This window comes from Ovis canadensis, chromosome 4, assembly GCF_042477335.2.
Source record: "Ovis canadensis isolate MfBH-ARS-UI-01 breed Bighorn chromosome 4, ARS-UI_OviCan_v2, whole genome shotgun sequence".
NCBI lineage: Eukaryota > Metazoa > Chordata > Mammalia > Artiodactyla > Bovidae > Ovis > Ovis canadensis.
Genome location: NC_091248.1, coordinates 37,598,280 through 37,622,246, shown reverse-complemented (window position 1 = coordinate 37,622,246; position 23,967 = coordinate 37,598,280). Strand labels below are relative to the sequence as shown.

Below are 23,967 nucleotides of genomic sequence, written 5' to 3'. Positions count from 1 at the left end.
ATATTGGCTTATGTTGATTTATGAAGATGTTGTCCTGTATTTTCTTCTAGAATCTTTAAAGCTCTGCCTTCATGTAATTCAATTTGAGCTTAATGTTCATACGTGGTGTGAAGTAAGGGTCATGGTGATTTTTTAGTATGAATATCCGTCCAGCTGTTCCATCATTGTTTTTTGTAAAGACTTTTCTTATCTCACTGAGTTGTTTTGGCCCTTGTTGACCATGCATGTATGGATCTCTGTCTGTCCTCTATAGCTCCCGTTGTTTTATTTGCATATTCAGTATGCCACTGTCCTGATTCCTTGGATTTTTATCAACTCTTGAAGTTAGGTCATGTAAATCCTTCAGATTTGTTTTTTTCTTTTCAAAGTTGTTTGGATATTCCAAGTTTATTTTTTTAATTTTTATATTTCTGTGCTTAGTTGCTCAGTTGTGTCCAACTTTTTGAAATGCTTTCGACTGTAGCTCACCAAGCTCCTCTGTCCATGGGCTTTCCCAGGCAAGAATACTGGAGTATACTGTCCTTTCCTCCTTGATGGGATCTTCCAGACCCAGGGATTGAACCCAAGTCTCCTGTGTCTTCTGCACTGCCAGAAGATTCTTACCTGCTAAGTCATCAGTCATGTGAATATTTAAAACAAAGGTGCTGTTATTTTTGTTGAGATTGTCTCCATTATATGGAACAATCTGTGAAGAATTTACATTTTAATGATATTAAATATTTCAATTCATTAACATAATATATCTTTTCATTTATATAGGTTTTATGTAGTTTTTCTTGGTGAAGTTTTATATGGTTAGTACAAAGGTCTTGTCCAACTCAATAAATTTTTCTTACATATTTAAGTTTTTGAATATTACTGTAAAAGGTATATTTTGTTTCAATTTCTATTTTTTGTTTTTCTCAATTTCAATCTTTTGTTTTTTTACAAGAAATAAAACTGCAGTTGTACTTTTATCTTACCACATCATTGAATATGTATACATATATATAGTTATAGGTAAACATCTATATCAGTATTTATACATTATAATTTCTAATATATATAGCATATGTTATATAAGATATACTACTTAACATAGTTATATAAGTTCTAATATAGATATAATAAATATGATATATATGTTTCAATGTAAGACATATCTATATATATATGATGGGGCTTCCCTAGTAGCTCAGATGGTAAGAGCAGGAGGCCCAGGTTAGATCCCTGGGAAGATCCTCTGGAGAAGGGAATGGCAACCCAATCCAGTATTCTTGCCTGGAGAATTCCATGGACAGAGGAGCCTGGTGGGCTACATACAGTCCATGGGTTTGCAAAGAGTCAGACATGACTGAGCAACTAACACTTTCACTTTCATATATATATATATATATATATATATATTTGTTATATAAGTTCTAATACATATGTAAGTTCTTATATATATGAAATATATATTTTTATATATAAATTCCAATTCTTTTTGATGATTCAATAGAATTGTGTAAACATACAGATGCATCATTTGTAGTTAAAGATAGTTTTAATAATTATTTTCTTATATGTATGCCAACCCCCCGCTGCTACTCTGTGCACAGACGGCACCTTTCAGTGTTAGCCCCCCGTCACACACCCTTCTCTTCAATTATCACTGCTGCTGCCTGTCCTCACCGTGGGTTATGAAAAGGTCCTTTTTCCTTGGGTCACTGCCATCTGACTAATCTTCTAGGCTTGTGCTTCTGATCGGTGGAGGCTGCCTCTTGTGCAGACTCTATTTTCAAGTCAGGCTGGTGGAGAAAAGGCTCTAACTTTTCAGCTTTTATGGTGCTTTATAAAGTCTGGCTTTTAGAATCAAGGAAGAAGTTTCAGATGCTGCCCAAAATGAATGGCAGATACCCACACATTCACACCACTTGTGTGTGCGTCTTTGAGCTCATATTTCCACAAAAACTTGCCAGTAGGCATAGGTTTTCCACATAGCAGAGCTGTATGAAATTGTTTGGCATTTACTTAATCCTTATTCCAGTAAAGATTAACACAGTCACAACTGTCCCTCATTGTAAAATATAGTTAGGTTTTTGAAAGTCCTTGCCTTGTTCCTGGCATTTAACCCCTTCTTTGAGTGGTGTAAGAATTCTTGCCACTTAAAAGATATTTTTATCATATTATGCTATACTGAAAAATCTTTTTCTGTTTGTTTTTTTATAAAATTTATTTTAATAGGAGGCTAATTACTTTTTACAATATTGTGGTGGGTTTTGCCATACATTCACATGAATCAGCCAGGGGTATACATGTGTTCCCCATTCTGAACCCTCCCTCCCACCTCCCTCCCCATCCCATCCCTCAGGGTCATCCCAGTGCACCAGCCCTGAGCACCCTGTCTCATGCATTGCACCTGGACTGGTTCACATGTAATATATATATTTCACATATAATATACATGTTTCAATGCTATTCTCTCAAATCATCCCACCCTCACCTTCTTCCACTGAGTCTAAAAGTCTATTCTTTACATCTGTGTCTCTATTGCTGTCTTGCATATAGGGTCATCGTTACCATCTTTCTAGATTCCACATATATGCATTAATATACTATATTGGTGTTTTTCTTTCTGACTTACTTCGCTCTGTATAATAGGCTCCAGTTTCATCCAAATCATTGGAATTGATTCAAATGCATTATTTTTAGTAGCTGAGTAATACTCCATTGTGTATATGTACCACAGCTTTCTTATCCATTCGTCTGCTGATGGACATCTAGGTTGCTTCCATGTCCTGGCTATTGTAAACAGTGCTGCGATGAACATTGGGGTACATGTGTCTCTTTCAATTCTGGTTTCCTCGGTGTGTATGCCCGGCAGTGGGATTGCTGGGTCATATGGCAGTTCTATTTCCAGTTTTTTAAGGAATCTCCACACTGTTCACTATAGTGGCTGTACTAGCTTGCAATCCCACCAACAGTTTAAGAGGGTTCCATTTTCTCCACACCCTCTCCAGCATTAATTGCTTGTAGACTTTTGGATCGCAGCCATTCTGACTGGTGTGAAATGGTACTTCATTGTGGTTTTGATTTGCATTTCTCTGATAATGAGTGATGTTGAACATCTTTTCATGTGTTTGTTAACCATCTGTATGTCTTCTTTGGAGAAATGTCTGTTTAGTTCTTTGGCCCATTTTTTGATTGGGTCGTTTATTTTTCTGGAATTGAGCTGCAGGAGTTGCTTGTATATTTTTGAGATTAATTCTTTGTCAGTTGCTTCATTTACTATTATTTTCTCCCATTCTGAAGGCTGTCTTTTCACATTGCTTATAGTTTCCTTCATTGTGCAAAAGCTTTTAAGTTTTTTTAGGTCCCATTTGTTTATTTTTGCTTTTATTTCCAGTATTCTGGGAGGTGGGTCATAGAGGATCCTGCTATGATTTACATCAGAGAGTGTTTTGCCTATGTTCTCCTCTAGGAGTTTTATAGTTTCTGGTCTTATGTTTAGATCTTTAATCCATTTTGAGTTTATTTTTGTGTATGGTGTTAGAAAGTGTTCTAGTTTCATTCTTTTACAAGTGGTTGACCAGTTTCCCCAGCACCACTTGTTAAAGAGATTTTCTCCATTGTATATTCTCGCCTACTTTGTCAAAGATAAGATGTCCATAGGTGCATGGATTTATCTCTGGGCTTTCTATTTTGTTCCATTGATCTCTATTTCTGTCTTTGTGCCAGTACCATGCTGTCTGGATGACTGTAGCTTTGTGGTATACTAGAAAATCTTGAAATGCATAGTATTTATGTTGTGATAAGTTCTTTTTTTTCTTCCTGAATTTTATTATTTAGTATATAAGAACAATTATCATGGTCTGCAAGATATTTATGTCATTAAGCAAGCCTAACATTGTATCCTTTAATTCAATAGGTATACATTTTCCCCTTACTTTTCAACATCTTTAAAGTCTGTTTCCATTTTATAATAAATAGAACATCATAGCTAGGTTGGTAGCATTTTTTTTTCCTTTTAGTGATATGCAGGCTAGTTTTCATCACTGACTCAATGGACATGAGTTTGAGTAAATTCCAGCAGATAGTGAAGGGCAAGGAAGTCTAAAGTCCTGTAGTTCCTGGTCACAAAGAGTCGGACATGATTTAACAACCGAACAACAGCAGGCTAGTTTTGCATCTTATAAATATCTTAGAATTTTTAAAATATAATACTTATTTTTAAACATGAAAAATAATGAGTTACAGATTAAAATCATCTCATAGCTATGTCTCCTAGTTGTCGCTGTCTTTAGTTCATTATAAGCCTCAGACATCAAGACTCTTCAGAAAATTATACAAACCCAACACAAGCCCTCATTTCCATTCCTCTATTTTTACAGCTGTGGCATTCTTCTCTGTTGATCTCAGCCCAGCACCTGCAGCCTTTTCTGTAGTATCCTGGTGGTGTGTGAGCTCTTCAAGGGGTCGTTAGGCCAGCCATGGACCTCTGCCATCCTGCTTTCCTGAGCTCTCTGTGGTGGAGCCAACAGCATCTTTTTCATGTTTGATTTGTTCAAAAATTGGTTACCCCATGAAACTACAGCTCAGATTTAAACAAATATATCATTATAACCCATGACAATAACACAGTTTTGTTTCTGCATCTTCTATCAGAAAAACTCCCGTATTTTACACTAAGTTTTCCTTTCACGTACTGTCTAATGATCAGTCAGATCAATGGCTTATATGTGTGTTATGACCTATAGCTTTTGATATATGTGTGTGTGTATCATCTTGCTTAACTTTTACAACAAATATGTGTCTTAGGACATGGTGAGGATTCTCATAGTATAGATAAGAAAGCAGTGTTTGACTAAGCTCACATAACGGTACATGGCAGTTTTCAGATTATAATTGATCTCCAAACCTCTAAATCAATTATTTCTTCTTATCCACAGTGTTTTTTAATATCCAGACTCTGAATGTCCAAACTCCTTCTCTTCTGTTATTTTTGAATTTCCATTTAATGATCTTGTAAAAAAATTTGAACAAACAATAGTAGTTTTTCATGATTTCTAGCTGAATAACAAAAATCAGTAGAACTTAATATCTGATATCCAGTACTTTTATTAATGACTAATGATTAATTCACATTGAAAGCTTAAGAAATGATCCCATAAATCAACTACTTAAAGGTGGGGAGGGATTTAGTAGTGTTTATTTCTGACAGAAAATAAATTTTCAAGAGTATGCCTTATCCTAGCATTGATCTTACTCACCTCTAATCTTTTTTTCAACACCTCTTTTATTTCTAGTTATGTTTCGCCTCTATGACACAGATGGAAATGGCTTCCTGGACAGCTCGGTAATTTTTTTCTTCAAATTTTCTGTGAAAATTTCAGAGTAGTTTGTTCTGAAAAATGCAATGAATAAATTTATAGCTATTACCACAGAAGACATAATATAATTTCCATGCACTCATACAACATTTTTATCATCTGACTCTCTGAAAGCAAGTGATCTGAGGAAACTATTAGGATTATAGTTGTTCTATTAAATAAGTTTACTACAAAAAAGTGACTTTTTGAACAAAGAAAGAAAAAGACTCCAGCCCTGTCTGAATAAAGTGTAAGAGAAAGATGAGGGCAATGCTCTAAAAAGGTATCTATCTCTCTCTCTCTCTATATATATATATATATATATATATCAATGAGATTTGACACTTAGGAAAATGTCAGGAATACAGGTAGAATTTAAAGGAATTATAAAGTCAATTCAGTCATTTTATTATTTTCCCACTTTTTAAAGAGGCTTCCCAGGTGGTATAGTGGTAATGAATCCTCCTGCCAATGAAGGAGACACAGGTTTGATCCCTGGGTCGGGAAGATCCCCTGAGGAAAGCATGACAACCCACTCCAGTATTCTTGCCTGGAGAATCCCATGAACATAGGAGCCTGGCAGGCTACAGTCCATGGGGTCACAAAGAGTCAGACATGACAACACATAGCACCCACACACATTTTAAAACTACTCTTAGTCTCATATGTTGATAAAATTGGCAGTGATCTTTAAAAATGCTTTGGTAAACTTCCCTTTGAAACATACCTTATCCCATTTTACACTCTATAGTTTTAGTTATAAAAAGATATAGAAGAAAATACAATCTCACAGAAAGCAATAAATAAATGTTTATTTTATTCATAATATAGGTGTATCATTCACAGGTTTCAGAGGAGTAGTTAGCTTCTTAGTTCTCAAATCAGAGCCTTATAAATATATCTGTTTAACAGATGGATGTATATATGTATTTCAGATATATTTTCTAACATTTTGCATATTATATCATGTCCTATTGTATGAAGAAAATATAAGAATATTATTAAAAGAATAAGTGTCAGATTATGGAAATTTTGAAGTACATAGGTACCTATAAAAACAAATGTTTCAATATACTGAATACTGATTAAAATAAACACTTCTGACAATGAGTTTTTCTCATCATCTGATGTACTTCCCAATGGCAGAACTCAAACAGATTTTACAAGCAGAACAATGAAGTTGGACACACATTAATGTAACACTGAGTAGGATAATGGTACATTAGCTTCTCCACAGAGAGATAAAAATATGTAATTCCTCATTTAGAAAATGACCACCAATGAACTGATGCTGTGATTGTGGGATTTCTTATGTTAGGGTATTTCTGATTTTTCAAATACTGTTATCTTTAGTGCCTAGTAGTGTTCAGTTTTCCATTTAGGAATATTAAGCTGCATGATACATTCGCTCATTTTCTGGGGGCATTTCATAGCTAGGCATTTAGATTTCTTCTGCCTATGTCAATATGCTTATTGTAACACTTCTGACTATACTAATGTAAATTTATTTTAAAATCAGATTTGTTTTAATTTTTATTTTTTTAATAGTTCTATTACTTTATTTTTAAAAAATTAGTTTATTTAAATAATTTTCTTTTTAATTAAAGAATGTGTCTTTACTAGACTTTTAGCCATGGGTTGGCAACTGATTTGAAAATCCAGTCAAATGCTTCTTTTGGTCTCTGGATATTTTTTGGTTAACATATAGTTAGATTACTAACAATATTTATAATTATATTCTGAATATTACACAACAAGCTGAGGATAAATGTTTGCTTATGATTGAATTAGTCTTTTTTGTAAATAAAGCTCTATGGTTTTTGGCCACACAATTTTCTGCCCCAGGAGATTTCCTTCACCACCAGGTTGAAACTGCAATTCCAATCTCATTTTCTTAGAAATTTAAAGGCTTAGCTGTTCATATATTGGAGACACAGCAGAAGAAAATTAATACTTTGAGAAATGACCGATATGTCTAATAACACTAGTTAATGTTTATTGATTACTTGTGTCCGATAAGAGCAATGTATTTTATATAATGTATTTAATCTTTGTAGCAACTCTATGAACTAGGTACTATTAGCATATCAATTTTTACTGTTGAAAGAACTGAATCTTTGAGAGGTTAAATGACTTATCTGATATCACATGCCCATACAATAGCGTACCTAAAATAGTTTCAATTTCTCAAAACATATCCAGAGACCTCAATGGTCCCAAATCATTGTTGTTTAGTCACTAAGTCATGTCCACTTCTTTTGCAACCTCAAGGAGTGTAGCCCACCAGGCTCCTCTGAGCATGGGATTTCCCAGGCAAGAATGAGTTGCCATTCCCTTTTCCAGGGGATCTTCCTGACCCAGGGATGGAAGCTGCATCTCCTGCATCTCTTTCATTGGCAGGCAGATTCTTAACCACTGGCCCACCAGGGAAGCCCAATGAGGGGATTGTCAGAAGTAGGAAGGTGTACATACGCAAAGATAAAGTATCTGGAAGATTTGTTACACACACACACACACACACACACACACACACACACATAAATTCTAGCCTCTAATTCCAAAATAGTAGTGTTAATTTCCCAGTCGTGGCCAACTCTTTGCCACCCCACCGACTGTAGCCTACCAGAGTCCTCGGTCCATGGGATTCTCCAGGCAAGAATACTAGAGTGGGTTGCCATTCCTTTCTCCAGAGGATCTTCCAAATCCAGGGATTGAATCCAGGTCTCCTGTGTTGCAGGCAGATTCCTTACCATCTGAGCTACAGTGAAGTCCTGATACTACACTTGATCCTGGCCAAATGTGTTTAAAATTGTTTCTTATCTGTAATAAATAAATACATTTGTATTTGCATTGTTTCTGAGACAGCCGATGTTATAAAAATAATACTTTTATGATTAGAGTTATATTTTTCAGTTTCTCAGAAGGATCCACAAATCCTTCTATCAAGGGAACCTCTTTAACCATATTTTCTTCTTCATTTTATATTAACCATATATATTAGATTAGAGATTTGAGTAGAACATATTTATTAATATGCTTTTCAGCTTTCTTCTTTTATACTTCTTATACTTTAAATTATCATACTATAAAACACTACTTCTAATTATATCATTTACTCACTATTAAAATTATTAACATTCACAAAGTACATTTAGTCTGTTCTAAAGATACAGAAGAATTAAAACATTAAATAAATCGACATGAAAATATATTTTAAGTTATTTAGCCAAGGCATCTATATTAACCAGCAGTTCTTCACAAAGTTGTCACTGAGCAGAAGAATGTGAAAATTCAAACTAAAATTCTGTCTCCTCATAAAATAAATTCTACATGCCTTAGCCCCCAAACCTTGACCTGAACTCACCTCTAGCAGAGCAAATTATACCAATAAATGGCTAAAATAGTCAATATACATTCTCATTTTATCAGAATAAAAATAAACCTCAGAGTTACCCTCAAACACTTCCTCCCACCCTTCCACACCTGTTTTTCAAGCTGTGGAGTAAGGATACTTGGAGGGAAGTTGGAACAGAGGGAACAAGGGTGTACCTGTGGCTGATTCTTATCGAAGTTTGACAGAAAACAACAAAATTCTGTAAAGCAATTAACCTTCAATTAAAGAACAAATTTAAAAAAAATGACAGTTTGTGAAATTATGCTTGCTCCTACTTTCATCAGATACTGCTTTCCAAACAAAACTTTTGCTAAAAATCTTCTGCTGGAAGGAACTCTTTCTTTGTATAATTGTGCCCTCTCCTGGTGAAGCTTTCTAGACAAAGTCCAGAAGGAGCAGATGTTTAGTACAGTCGACTTCACAGTTGGCACAGTGGTGAAGATCCCTGCTGCCTATGCAGGAGACACAGGAGATGCTGGTTAGATTCCTGGGTCCGGAAGATACCCTCAAGGAGGAAATTGCAGCCCATTCTAGTATTCTTGCCTGGGAAATGCCATGGACAGAGGCGCCTGGAGGACTGTAGTTCATGGGGTCTCAAAGAGTTGGACATGACTGAGCATGCTTGCATATGTTTACCTTTTTATATAAAAGTAATCATTGCACTCTTTTAGTGTTTGAGCTACATGTTGAACAAATCAATTCCTGCAAGTCAAAGCTGAAGAACTTACTAAGACCTTGCATTCACTCTCTCTCTCCCCCTCCCCTCTCCTCCAGGAACTAGAAAACATCATCAGTCAGATGATGCATGTGGCCGAGTACCTCGAATGGGATGTCACTGAACTGAATCCAGTAAGTATAGGGATGATTTAACTCTTGGCTATTTTCTAGAAGGCACTTGCCTCTTTCATCTTTTTTGCCATCCTAGTATGTAACTGGCATTTGATTTTATCTTTTCATAACTCTTAAGTTACTATTTATAATCAGTAGTCAAAGTGGAGTCTGAGTATAAAATAATGTATTTGGTTTTCTGAAGTTCTTAGCAGTGATATCTTGCTTTTCTTTCTCACGGAAATTAATCTGAATGATGGTCTTAAATAAGTGTAAGTAAACACGCTGTTGATGCCACTACCAAGGTCGTACCATGCCATGAAAAAATCAAATAGACACGTGTTTTAGGATCTCCATGTTTTCCCTTATATGGGAATAGCTGGAGTAGGCAACCTGAAAGAGGAAGAAGGTGATTATGCAGATGATAGTGATGTAGTCTGTGCACAGAACACTGTTATCTTTCCATCTGTGTTATTTAAGGCTTGCAACCCTAAGAGGTAGATACTGCTGTTTGACTCATTTTACACATGAGGAAATTGAGATCCCAAAAGTTTTTGTTTTAATTAATTTTATTGAAGTATAGTTGATTTACAATGTTGTGTTACATTCTACTGGATGGCAAAATGATTCAGTTATACTTATATACACATTCTTTTCCATTATGGTTTATCACAGGAGTGAGTATAGTTCCCTGTGCTATACAGCAAGACCTTGTAGTTTATCCACCCTATGTATAATAGTCTGCATTTGGTAACCTCAAACTCCCAGTCCATCCTTGCCATCCACCTCCTTCCCGGCAAGCACAAGTCTGTTCTCTGTGGCTGTGAGCCTGTTTCTGTTTCATTGGTAAGTTCATTTGCATTATAGTCTAGATTCCGCATGTAAGTGGCATCATATGGTGTTTGTCTTTGTCTGGCTTACCTTGCTTTAAATGATAATATTTAGGTCCATCCTTGATGCTGCAAATGGCATTATTTCATTTTTTTTTTTAATAGCTGAGTAATAATCCATTGTGTCTATGTAACAGGTCTTATTTATCTACTTTTCCATCAATGGACATTTGGTTACTTCCATGTCTTGGCTGTTGTAAAAAGTGCTGCGATAAATATTGGGGTGTGCGTATCTTTCTGAATCGTAGTTTCCTCCAGATACATGCTCAGGATTGCAGGGAGACCCCAAAATGTTAGTGACTTGCCCCAAACTCTCTAGCTAGTTAAAGATTGATCTAGGAAACATTAATCATATTGTTTAAAGAAACAGTATCGAACAGTGCCTATAGAGCATAAAAACGTCTTGTTTTCCATAGATGTATATCCAAGTTACCAATATTATTCAAATATGTATTAAAACATACATGGTTTGAAATTTTTACTTCAGTCACAGGTAATATTTGGGGGAGAGTTAATGAATGTTATTGATTTTAGTTTCTGTTTGAAACCAACTCAATTTAGGAAATTGTACATTAATTAAGTAAATACAAATCAATTTAATTTAAATGGTTTACATTTTATATGAATTCAGAGAGCCCATTTAACCACATAAATTCCCATTTATGCAGTCAGCTCCATGGTGATGGCATGATAATGTGATAGGAGAGCTCAAATCACATTTTCCTTGCGTTGCAAACTAATGCAGTTAAAGCACAACCAGATCAGTGCAATGTTGTGCACGGGGCCAGTACCATTCTTACTGGGATTAGGGTTTTCCACGTTTTAACTCACCTGGTTTTTCTTTTTCCTTTTTGAATGCGGAAATGCATATACTGTACACATAATGAGTGGCAGATATCATTGACAAACCTCCAGTTTGCATACGGAATAATAAAGTAGATGGTAACGTATTTAATTAGAAGAATATCTCTTGATTCACTGTGACACCGTTTTCACTGAAATCAAAGGACTTCTTGTAAGTTCTGCTGCCTTTGTTGGTTGTGTTTATGTAAAACAGCTTTCTCTATCATACTTAATACCTGTGAATATAATTTATCTATTAATCAAGCCTCTTGTGCTCACTGGAGTAATAAAGGGAAGAGAACCTTTTTTTAGTCAGCTTTCTAAGCAGATGGAAGTACCACTACATCACAACAAAAGTATTTGGTGGTGGTGCGGTTTGAGAAAATGGGGATCTGGATGCTCTATGGAAGGGACAGTGGTGGCTGGGTGGTCTAATTAGAACAAATACATACCAGAAAATGCGATTAATAAGCTAAATAACACTATTAGTCATTTGTGGCATATACTACTAAGTCTGTCCTTTCTGTGGGCAGTATAGAGTGTCAGGATAAAAGCCTTGCCTGTGTCTGTAGTTGCTGTCATAGTAACTGCCTCATCCTGCCTGATGATTCAGCAACTCTCCCCATTTCAAGCCTGTATACTTTTATATACATTGTTTGACTCTTAAATTGGTGTGATAAATAACGAGAAGGGTACATTTGATGTTGATGGCAGTTAGTAGGGGAGATGAGATGTCCTTGAACAGAGTTCTTAAAAACTAACCCAGGCTCTCCCATTAGATAACTAAGTACAAAATGAATGGATCAGTTCTCTGAAACAGATGCTCTGTGTTTTAGTTCTCTTCCCGTTTGTTCGTTTCCACTAGTTCATGAGAGTCCCTTCAAGAGGTAGAGCCAATCGCCAGTCCAGGTTCGATGCAGGATATAGGATGCTCGGGGCTGGTGCACTGGGATGACCCAGAGGGATGGTGGGGGGAGGGAGGGGGAGGGGGGTTCAGGATGGGGGACACGTGTATACCCGTGGCGGATTCATGTTGATCTATGGCAAAACCAATACAATAATGCAAATTAATTAGCCTCCAATTAAAATAAATAAATTTAAATTAAAACAAAACAAACAAACAAAAAAGAGGTAGAGCCTTTTAATCAGACCTTATGTCCAATTTTAAATGAATTCCCTTGTCCTTCATTTTGAGAGTAATGAAAGTATTACAGCATCATTTTTTCCCAAGACTCTTTCCAATACCTATGGATATATTTGTTTCTATGAAGGAAAATAATCTGATTTTAAAATACTTCTTGAGGAAAAACACCAATCAACCAAGTTCAGCGATGTTGAGGCAAATGATCCTTCTATCAACAAACATATCCAGTATTCCATTTATTGCACCTCTTCACATTTTTCTTCTAACACGCTCTGTGTTTCTTTCTTTCTTTCTTTTTGAATGGATTAAAACTTCCATATTAGATAAAGGTGGTGAATTACTTCCTTCCCTGGATTCTTCCACATTTTCCTCTTTGGTGCCATTAGATAGGAGTTACTATGCCTTTCCAGCAGCTGAGGGTAATATAATTTCTGCTAATGTAACATAGGGCTTCCCAGGTGGCACGAGGGTAAAGAATCTGCCTGCCAATGCAGGAGACACAAGAGACGTAGGTTTGATCCCGGGTCGGGAAGATTCCCTGGAAAAAAAACAGGGAAACCCGCTCTAGTATTCTTACCTGGAGAATTCCATGGGCAGAAGAGCCTTGCAGGCTACAGTCCATGGGCCACAAAGTCGGACATGACTGACCCACTGAACAGACAATATAATGCTAACAACACCTATATTAAACTTACTATGTATGCTAGAAACTCTTCAAAGATACTTATACTGTATTAGCACATCTGACTCTCACACCAACCCTTGGCATTCACAACACACATTAGCACTATGCAGCCAAGAGGTAAATGTATCACACATACTGTGGAGAACACTTTGAGACACTGTATGCAAGTCGTCTTTAGAAAAGAAATCTAATCCAAATGGTCTGATTGTTTAACTTCTTGGCTCTATTAAGTCCTGATAGGCAATTAAAAGTGACTTAATTCCCCTGCCCCATACCACTTAGCAAAGAATTATTTCAGCTCTTTGCCATGAAGTTAATTTGTTCAGTCATTATCTGGCATATATTTGAATTAAAAAAATAATCTAGAGACAGCAATTAAAGATCACTTTCATCCATAAATTAAAGGTACCTTTTTGTTTGAGCTCTGTCATTCAATGACAAAATATTAAAAAGTTAAGCAATTATGTTTAAAAGTTGATCAGTATAAGTAATCATGATCTAGAAATCATAGCAAAACTACTGTTATCCTCAATGACAGGATTAACATTGTACCAAGTTATCTAGATAGTCACCTCAACTTCCCAGTTAGCTGCTGGGGTGTGTGTGTGTGTGTGTGTGTGTGCCTGTGCACATGTGGGTATGCATACTGAGTCATGTCCAACTCTTTGCAACCCCCTGGACTTTTAACCTTCCAGGCTTCTTTGTACATGGAATTTTCCAGGCAAGAATACTGGAGTGGGTTGCCATTTCCTACTCCAGGGGATCTTCCCAACCCAGGATTGAACCCGTGTCTCCTGAATTGGGAGGAGCCAATCGCCAGTCCAGGTTCGATGCAGGATACAGGACGCTTGGGGCTGGTGTGCTGGGATGACCCAGAGGGATGGTATGGGGAGGGAGCAGTTCGCTGCTAGTCACAGTTTATTGGGCTTCCAAGTGGGTCAGATGGTCAAGAATCTGCCTGCAAGGCAGGAGACCCGGGTTTGATCTCTACCCACTCCAGTATTGTTTCCTGGAGAATCCTGTGGACAGAGGAGCCTGGAGAGCTATATAGTCCATAGGGTCGCAAAGGGTAAGACAGTCCTGAAGCAACTTACACACACACACACACACACACACACACACACACACACGAGTTTATTATAATCAATTCATTGTAATACTTGGTTGTATCACATGAAACTTATTTTATTGATTCATTATCAAATTTTTCCTCATCTTCTCTATTCCAGATCCTCCATGAAATGATGGAAGAAATTGACTATGATCATGATGGGACAGTCTCTCTGGAGGAATGGATTCAAGGAGGCATGACAACAATTCCACTCCTTGTGCTCCTGGGCTTAGAAAATGTAAGTATTTACACAGACGAGGTAACCTGGTGGTGAGTCACTGGAGGCCTCTTTTATATATTTTGCTTATAAATTCATCTGTTTTCTACAATTAAGTATTTATTGAGTGCCTGATCCTTCTAATAGGTATGACGCTGTGCAATTTAACAGTAGCTCCTTGTATAGTAATACTTGCCATGAATATATTAGTTCATTTTAGGTATTACCTTATTGTTTAATACATGATTGCTCTCTTTTCCCCACTATTTAAAGTGCAATCTAGTTTACAAAGTATTGACCTCATTTTATCTAATGGAAGAAACGCCCCAGCATGATTGCATGCTGTGGTTCTTACCACACTCCATCCATTTCTATACTTCCTCTCCTCGTGAAGATGATCTAGTTTATCGGTAAACAAACCCATAAGTGGAGGAGCCAATTATAATTGAGGTGGTTGACTATATGTACACGTAAGTGTATGTATATTTTGGACTTGGGCTTCCCTGGTGGCTCAGACATTAAAGAATCTGCCTGCAATGCAGTAGGCCAGGGTTTGATCTCTGGATCAGAAAGATTCTCTGTTGAAGGAAATGGCAAGCCACTCCATTATTGCTGTCTGGAGAATCCCAGGGACAGAGGATGGCTATAGTCCATGGGACCGCAAAGAGTCGGACACAACTGAGTGACTAACACTCCACAGCACTCCATATATATTGTTCAGTTGCTCAGTCATGTCCGACTCTTTGCAACCCCATGGCCTGCAGCACACCAGGCTCCCCTGTCCTTCACTGTCTCCCAAAGTTTGCTCAAATTCAAGTCCATTGATGCAGTGATGCCATCTAGCCATCTGATTCTCTGCTCCTTCTCCTCCTGTCCTCAATTTTTCCTAGCATCAGGGTGTTTTCCAATGAGTCGGCTCTTTGCCTCAGGTGGCCAAAATATTGGAGCTTCAACTTCAGTATCAGTCCTTCCAGTGAATATTCAGGGTTGATTTCCTTTAGGATTGACTAGTTTGATCTCCTCCTATCCAAGGGACTTTGGGAATCTTCTCCAGCACCACAATTAGAAAGCATCAATCCTTCAACGCTCAGCCTTCTTTATGGTCCAATTCTCACATCTGTACATGACTACTGGAAAAACAATAGCTTTGACTATATGGACCTTTGTTGGCAGAGTGATGTGTCTGCATTTTAATACGCTGTCTAGGTTTGTCATAGCTTTTCTTCCAAGGAGCAAGCATCTTTCTGTTTTCCTTACATAGCAGTAGTCTGCCAAAGTTTTTCCTTCTAATCCTGTCAGCATTTTCTCATATCACTGCCTCCAGTGGTAATTAAAACTGGTGGTTTGGGGAACAACATAGCAACCTAAGATCAGAATGTGATATGATAGTGACTTTGAATCTAGAGCTTACTACCCAGTTTGGTTGAATTTCGGTAATAGTTAATTTAAAAATTCAATACTGGATTTTTATGCTTAGCTTTAATAAACAAGACTTAACTATCACCTTCAGATAGTATAATGTATAATTCAATTCAAAGAGCATTACTAATGGAAAGCAGCATGGCACGTAGAATAGCTAGAGTTTTGAGATGCAGGATCATAGTGTTCATTGCTCCTCTGCTGCCCCCCAAGCTTCTCATACTTTCTAAAGTATTCATTTACTTTGCTGCCCTGAGTCTGTGTTGCTGTGTGTGGAATTTCTCTAGCTGCAGAGTGGGCTACTCTCTAGTTGTGGGGCGTGGGCTTCGCATTGCAGTGGTTTCTCTTGTTGCGGCTCCCATGCTCTAGAGCACAGCGTCTGTAGTTGTGGCAGCTGAGCTTAGTTGCCCTGCAGCATCGGGGACTTCCTGGACCAGGAATTGAACTGGTACCCCTTGCACTGCAAGACAGATTGTTATCCACCAAACCACCAAGGAAGCCCCTTTTATACTTCTTGTTACCAGCAATAACAGTTTTCAAATTCAAGGCTATGCTCTAGTTAACTCAAGATACCCAATTTTTATCCCAAGAGCTCTTGCAGTCTGTGTAAAATCTGTGATAGTGTGTAAAAATATGTTGCACATTTTTACATATTATTTTGGGAATATATAAATGGGCTTTGGGATGGTGGAATTCGTCTGTTTCATCTGGATCTTCAAATTCTTCTACATTCAGGTTAATCTTATGGGGCCCATGGGATTTTAGAAATGGTCAGAGGAGGGAAAAGTAGAATTACTAATAGATGATAAATAGGAAATTAATCTTAAGGTAAATAATTTATTAAAACAAAAATAATATAGGCCTTATTAATAGATACATAGTTCCACATTTTGAGAATTAATAAAGCAATACTTCTTGTGTCTGATGTTCTTATACTATACATAACCTAGTATCTTCTTGTAATAACTTACTATGTATCTCTGCATCAAAAATATTTGTTTCATTTTTTAATATACTTTCTGACAAAGCATATGTAAATCAGAATATTGGGTGAAACAGAAAATAAACTGACAAAATCCTAACTTCAGAAGGTTTGGTGTATGTTCTGTACTGAAAAATAGTTGGCAAATGACTATTCAAGATGTTCCAATGATAGTGGTTCCCGAGAATGGAATTTTATACTTTTAAAACCAAAATTTTTTTTAAACATTTATGGAAATTTTAGTATGAGAGAAGATTTAGGAACGAGCAAGCAAATTATTTGATAATATCAGGTTTGACGGGAAAATGGAGAATTGGAAACCTCTATATTTTTAATATCCCCCCAAAATTTTGAAATAATATTTTTCTTTGGAAGACATTGCTTACAAGTTTTTTTACAGCTTTACTAATAAGTACAGATATTTGTGAAATTATGAATATTGCCTGGGTCCACAAATCTGTATGAATGTTAATTAAAAATATTTTAAACAAATATGGTATACCCCAGATACTAGAGGGCTTCCCTGGTGGCTTAGAGGGTAATGTCTGCCGCAATGCAGGAGACCCGGGTTCGATCCCTGGGTCGGGAAGATCCCCTGTGGGAGGAAATGGCAACCCACTCTAGTACTCTTGCCTGGAAAATCCCATGGACGGAGGAGCCTGATACGCTACAGTCCATGTGGTCGCAAAGACTCGGACACGACGGAGCGGCTTCTCTTTCCTTTCCTTCTGGTTTCTAGCAGCAATTTCTTTAATTCAGCGGACTGAAAGTTCCATGCCATTAATATCCATCATGTTAATGTTCCATAATTTACTTTATATTGGTATTCTTAGATTTATAGTGTATGTGTTTCGTTAAAAGATTTTTTTGCGAGGTGCTTAATGAGAGAAATTAATTCAGGGTTCAAAGAAACCTGAGCCGCGTTTCCAGTGATGGCCACTAGATGGCAGGGCTACATTGTTTAACTTTTGTAGATGGACTACAGATTGGATGTTTTCCCTGTGAAGAACAATTCTGAGAGTGTTTTCTTCACTTCTTAAAAAAAAAAAAAAAAGAAGCTGAAAATGTTTTTAATATTGTCTTTTAGAAAATAGAGAAGCCATTAATTTTATTCACAAATCAGAGCATCTGTTTGTTAAAAAGAGCTTTTTAGTTCCCAGACATGGTAAGTATTTTACAAACCAGGATTGACACAATGACAACTGAGTGATGAGGGCCTTTTCTTTTTAGTAACTGAGATTTATTTCCTTTTTTTGTAGGCGATTAATGTGCTACATTATTACCTGTGGAGAATTTAATTCATGGAGCCATTTCCCCCATACCCTACCCCCTACTTTTACTTTTCGGATTAGAAATCTGAAAGTTTTAGGTTGAATTCAGCCACTTAATATGAAGCCTGTCTTATTATGTTGTCCTATATATTCTTGTCTATTGTTTAGTATGAGCTCAGGGAGTGGATGCTAATTGATAGTGCATGTTAAATACCACAGTGTATTTGACAATGACCGTGGTGTACTAGCCCAATTACACAGAAAATTGTCCTGGGAGAGCAGTCGTCACTTGTAATGTTAGGCAGAGCAGTTGTGATTTTACTGTAGTTCAGTTTTCTCCACCAACAGGATCTTTAAATCTACGCTATTTTACATTAGACCTATTTTGGTGCCAAAATCAGAATCGTAGTTTACCGGAACCTTGTTCTTTATCAAATGCTAGAGGGTAAGAGTCATTGTCTTTCCCTTAGAAGAAGTCCTTCAAACTTCATGAGACCCAGTATAAAATGATATAGTCTGTCATTTTGGGGGGCATTTCATTACAATAAAAACGTTATGTATGACACTGAATCATTCTTCCTTCAGCATTCATCTCAATTAAGAATATGTTTTTTGTTAAATCTACTTTGAATGGATAAAATGTATTAAAATAACTGTGTCTAGCAATAAACTCTGAATGATGACAAACTTTGCCTGTTAAAGGACAGATAGCAAATAGTTTAAACTTTGTGGGTCATAAAGTCTCTGTTGCAACTGCCGGACTCTAGCACCTAATTGAGAGAGCAGGGCTGTGTTCTAATAAAACTTTATTTACAAAAATAGCTTGTTGGCTATGTTTGACCCAAGGGCCATAGTTTGCTGACCCCTGATTTATTCTATTGTTATTATGCCATATCACAAATTACATATTATATATTCTGTCATAAAATACAATGAGTTTTAACTGGTTTTAAATCATTTTGAAAAGAAAAGCCTGATTAAAAAAAAAAAAACAGATCAGTTAGATCATTCCGGTAAGGACCAATGAAGAGATGATAGAATGGCAGTTAACATTATCAAATTGGCCTTCACCCTGACTTGGTTTGGAGAAGAAAATAGCAACTCACCTCCAGTATTCTTGCCTGGGAAATCCTGTGAACAGAGGAGCCTGGTGGGCTACAGTTCATGGGGTCACAAAGAGCTGGACATGACTTAGCGATTAAACAACAACAATAACTGGCTTGGTTATGAACTAACGAGGTGATTTTGTGCCAGACAGTCATCTTCTCTGGACACATTCAAAGAAGTTAGACAGGAATATCCCTTTCCTTTTCTAATATTCTTTCAGTTCAAACGTTTGTTGTACTAGATAAACAAGATAAATAATGATGCTGTGAGTGTGTCCTAAGTTGCTCAGTCGTGTCTGACTGTTTGTGACCTCATGGACTGTAGCCTGCCAGGCTCCTCTATCCATGGGATTCTCCAGGCAAGAATACCGGAGTGGATTGCCGTTTCCTCCTCTAGAGGATATTCCCAGCCCAGGGATTGAATCCACGTCTCTTAAGTCTCCTGCATTGGCAGGCAGATTCTTTACCACTCGTGCCCCCTGGGAAGCTCCAATTAATGATGCTCCAAATCCTGAAACCTTTTATTTAGGATCATTGTTAGATATTTCAAAGAAAATTTCTAAGTTCACACTATCAAAAAACTGGAATACAGATTTAAATAGAAGCCTGGCTTAAAATAAGGATACCTTAAATTCTCAGTCTTGGATTGTTGGTGCCAAGTCTGGCCTGCGTGATTTTTGAGTGGTTATTTATTTTGATTTCTTTATTTTTGTTCAGAGTCTTGGTTTTTAAACCCTATAGGCAGTTTACAGTTTAAACTTTGCCATTGTTTGAAATGTTTTGGTATATGTATTTTTGTGCCTGATTCAATAAAGTAAAAGTATTGTTTGGTTTGATTTCTGATGAAATTTGTCCCCTGGTGAATGTGAATGGGGAGCAGAAGATGATGTATTCTTCTAAGCTGTATTTGGAAAAGTCGTGTTTCACACTCTATTTTTTAAATTTGGTTGCAATGTTGTTCTGCTGTTTATACATTGCTCAATCAGGGAAGGAGTTATGAAGCTGGATAAATGCAACCATTCTTGAGATTCCACATCAGGTCATTTAAGGAAAATGACCGTGTGATGTTACAGTCTTTTGAACTGGCATTTGAACCATAAGATTATCAGGGTCTGAGCCTGACTTCAGAAGGTGTGATCTGGAGAAGGATGGTTGTAGCTCTGCTCAGAATTTTAAAACTTCTTTCTACCTTTTCTTTTTGTCTAAAAGGGCAGTTTCTTTTGTATTGTTATATTTTTTGAGACATTGAACAAAAAAGTAAGATAATTTAATGGTGCTTATTGTTGATTGAGTTGGAATCCATTTGCAACCTTAGCTCTCTATGTGTTGTCATTGAAGGCAGCTGAAATGAGCCTAGCAGGGGAATGGGAGCATTCTGGCTTTGATATCAGTGAAATTTCTCCATGACATTTTTAGAAAATGTGTGTGTGTGTGTGTGTGTGTGTTGGTTGCTTAGTTGTGTCTGACTCTTTGCAACCCCATAGACTGTAGCCCACCAGGCTGCTCTGCCCATGGGATTCTCCAGGCAAGAACACTGAAGTCGGTTGCCATTTCCTTCTCCATCTATAGAAAATAATGATATTTATAACATCCCTAGTTCACTTGAGCACTGTGTACAATCCTGAGGTATTTAGGGGAAAAAGCCAAAACTTTACAAATCACTAGGTAAAGAAATAGTTTTCAGTATTTTCCAAAGAGCATTCTTCTCTTTGAAATTTCCTTTTAACTTAAAAGGTCAAAAGGAATTAAAAGGTGAGGAAAACCCTGATGCTGCTCTGAATTTTCCTGGATTTCATTAAACATTTCTCTGACGTCAGCACAGAACTGAACTACTTCATTATAATATACAGTGTCTACTAAATATCAGGAATACATTTTTATTAAGAGTAATGTCTAGTGATGGAAAAAAATAGGAGAACACAATTTTTATGAAATAAACCATTTTAAATCTACAAACATCCTTCTCAAATCTTTTAGCTGAAATGCTGGGATGTTACACAACTCAACCCAATGATGGTAATAATATTTGCTGTTTATGTAACACCAATCTTCTGAGGAGCTAAATTGACTTCACAGGTATTGTATAATGAAACCTCACACCACGGTCTGTGTGAGGAAAGTGGTTACTGTCATTTTATTAGAGAGGAAAATAAAGGTGAAATGGCTTATCCACATTTTCATCAGGGCCAGGAATCAAGCCTTCCAGATTTGCTCTTCATTGCCTTTTTAGAAAAATGAATTCCTTCCTATGACAATAAATATTTATTTGCAATAGAAGTACTGATAGGCATATGCTGTCCCCGCTGATGGAATATAGTAAGGGACCCATCCTCCCCCACCCCCACCAAGTTTACCATCTCAATAAGACAAACAAGACAAGACATGGAAATACAGAGCGTTGGAGTGTAATTTGCACTGCTGAGAAGTAGTTGGCTCCTGGTTTCAATTTCTTCTCTTGAAGTCACATACATATTTCATCCTTTGCATAGTTTGGCGATGTATCCGGCTAAGAGCTATAAAGCTATTTAATTTGTTTTTTGGTAAAACGTTTTATGTCTGGATAATGGATTTGTACATCAGTGGCAGCCTGTAACATGGCTAAGTGTTCTGATTGACAGAACACCCACGTTCAGACTTGTTTATTTTTTGATAAGGAAAATGCCAGCTAACTTAGTCCATATGTGTTCTTCCACGGGAGGAGGCTTATTCACAAGGAATGGACACTCATTTAAAAATAAAATGACAGGGATTATGAGAACAGTCATACATATGAGAATTAAATTTTCCTTTCTCTTTTTCACTTAAAAATGTTTTTTAAGCATCAATCCTATTACATAATATTTAATGCTAAATTTGTCAATATATTTTTTAAAAATTCACCTCTTAATCTTTTAGTATCAGGCTACCTTATTCTTATTTGAAGGAATAGAAAATTTTAAAATATAGACAGTTTATTATAAACTATAGCAGAATTAAACAAATATATAAAGCTTTCCCACCTGGGCTTCCCAGGTGACTCGGTAAAGAATCCTCCTGCCAATAAGAACATACAAGAGTAACAGGTTTGATTCCCGGGTTAGGAAGATCCCCTGGAGAAGGAAATGGAAACCCATTCCAGTATTCTTACCTGGGAAATGCCAAGGAGAGAGGAGTCTGGCAGGCTACATGGGGGTCACAAGGAATCTGACATGACTAAGCACACACTCGCGTAAAACATTCCATTCATAGAAGATACTAGAAATCTTATGACTCAAGCAAACCAGAATTGGATTCAGAAATTACTATAGAATCTATTTCTTAAGTTTTTGGGAAAAAAAATGAAACCCCATTGTCTTGAGATGTCCTCTCCATGACACCCTTTGCAGAAGTGTTTTTGTGGAGAGCTTGTGAGTCTTTTGTCGGGAAAATGAAGCTGAGTATTATCAAGAGCTGTGAAGGTTCTAAGAGTTACCTACTTGTATGTGAACAAATGAGCTTGCCACAGTTCTGTGGGTGCTGGCAGAGGACATGTGTCTGGGTCAGAAACCAAGATTGCTCTCTCACAGCAAAGAAGCAGTAAGAGTCTCAGAGCTGATCTAGTTCTCCAGGCCTGCAAAGTCTTGGGGTGATGCAGAGAGGCCCAAGTAACAACATCAGAGCCAACCCTCTGGCCTGGGGTACCTAAAGTGAAAGGAAAAGTGTGAGTCACTCAGTCATGTTTGACTCGGCAACCCCATGGACTGTGCCCGCCAGATTCCTCTGACCATGGGATTCTCCCGGCAAGAATACTGGAGTGAGTAGCCATTTCGTTCTCCAAGGGATCTTCCTCATCCATGGATCAAACCCAGGTCTCCTGTGTTGCAGGCAGATTCTTTATGGTCTGAGCCACCGGGGCTGAGCCATATTATCATAGGCAGTAAACAAGCTTGCTTAACCTTTGCCTATGAAAGACAGATTATTTTCATTATATCAGACTGTAAGTAAACCTGCCCTCTGCTCTGGAGGGAGATATGTCTCAAAATGCAAGGCTGTACATTGTTAAAAGAGGACAGTTCTGCTTACAAAATGTGCAGATGATCAAGAGACCCACGGAGAACTATCTCCCAGGAAGCATTTTCATTAATGTTTCATATTATGATGCAAATTTGACATTTCTGGTTCTAATGTAAGAATCAGTTACTATGAATTTAATTGAGTGCTTCAAATCTGGTGGTTTATGTCTTGACTAGGAATAGGAAAAAGTGGTTAGGAAGCATTATTATTAATATTTTATTATTTAGAGAAACAAGATGATCAGGACATGTTTATATTATCTCACTCCCACAGAATTTGTATTAGTGACTCAGCACATAATAGGTGCTCAAAAAATTATTAGGTCTGTGTGTTCTAAGAAATATGGCAACTTGACTGACCTGAAGAACCAAGACCTGCAGTGATTTCTATAGAATACCAATAAATGCTGTCTAAAATTAATCTGAGTTGGATACAGTTTGGTGAATGATGTGCAAGGAGTACATGTTAATACAGAAAATGATGGTGGTAAAAGTAATGAATATATAGTAACTTCATTTAATATCTTGACCTCCTTGTAAGGAATTCAAGAGATTTGTAAGCATCCTATTATTTTGTTTTACTTCAGTGTTGGGCAATGCAGATGTAATTCAGTATCTGATAGAGGATAACTATTATGATATTATATAGAATTTTAGAAGAATAAATGATAATTACAGTTTTGCCAAGATTTTGGATTAATTAAACTCAAGATTTT

General features: G+C 36.9%; 1 protein-coding gene across 7 annotated transcripts in view; it reads left to right on the top strand.

Moving 5' to 3' along the window:
* DGKB (diacylglycerol kinase beta) overlaps positions 1-23,967 on the top strand; it is an 877,599-nt gene that overhangs the window by 247,374 nt on the left and 606,258 nt on the right. For all 7 annotated transcript variants that reach the window (XM_069587582.1, XM_069587580.1, XM_069587583.1 and 4 more), the window contains 3 exons: positions 5,268-5,317; positions 9,499-9,573; positions 14,344-14,463. In XM_069587582.1, the coding sequence (XP_069443683.1) occupies positions 5,268-5,317; positions 9,499-9,573; positions 14,344-14,463 (245 nt within the window). The remainder of the gene's footprint in view (positions 1-5,267; positions 5,318-9,498; positions 9,574-14,343; positions 14,464-23,967) is intronic.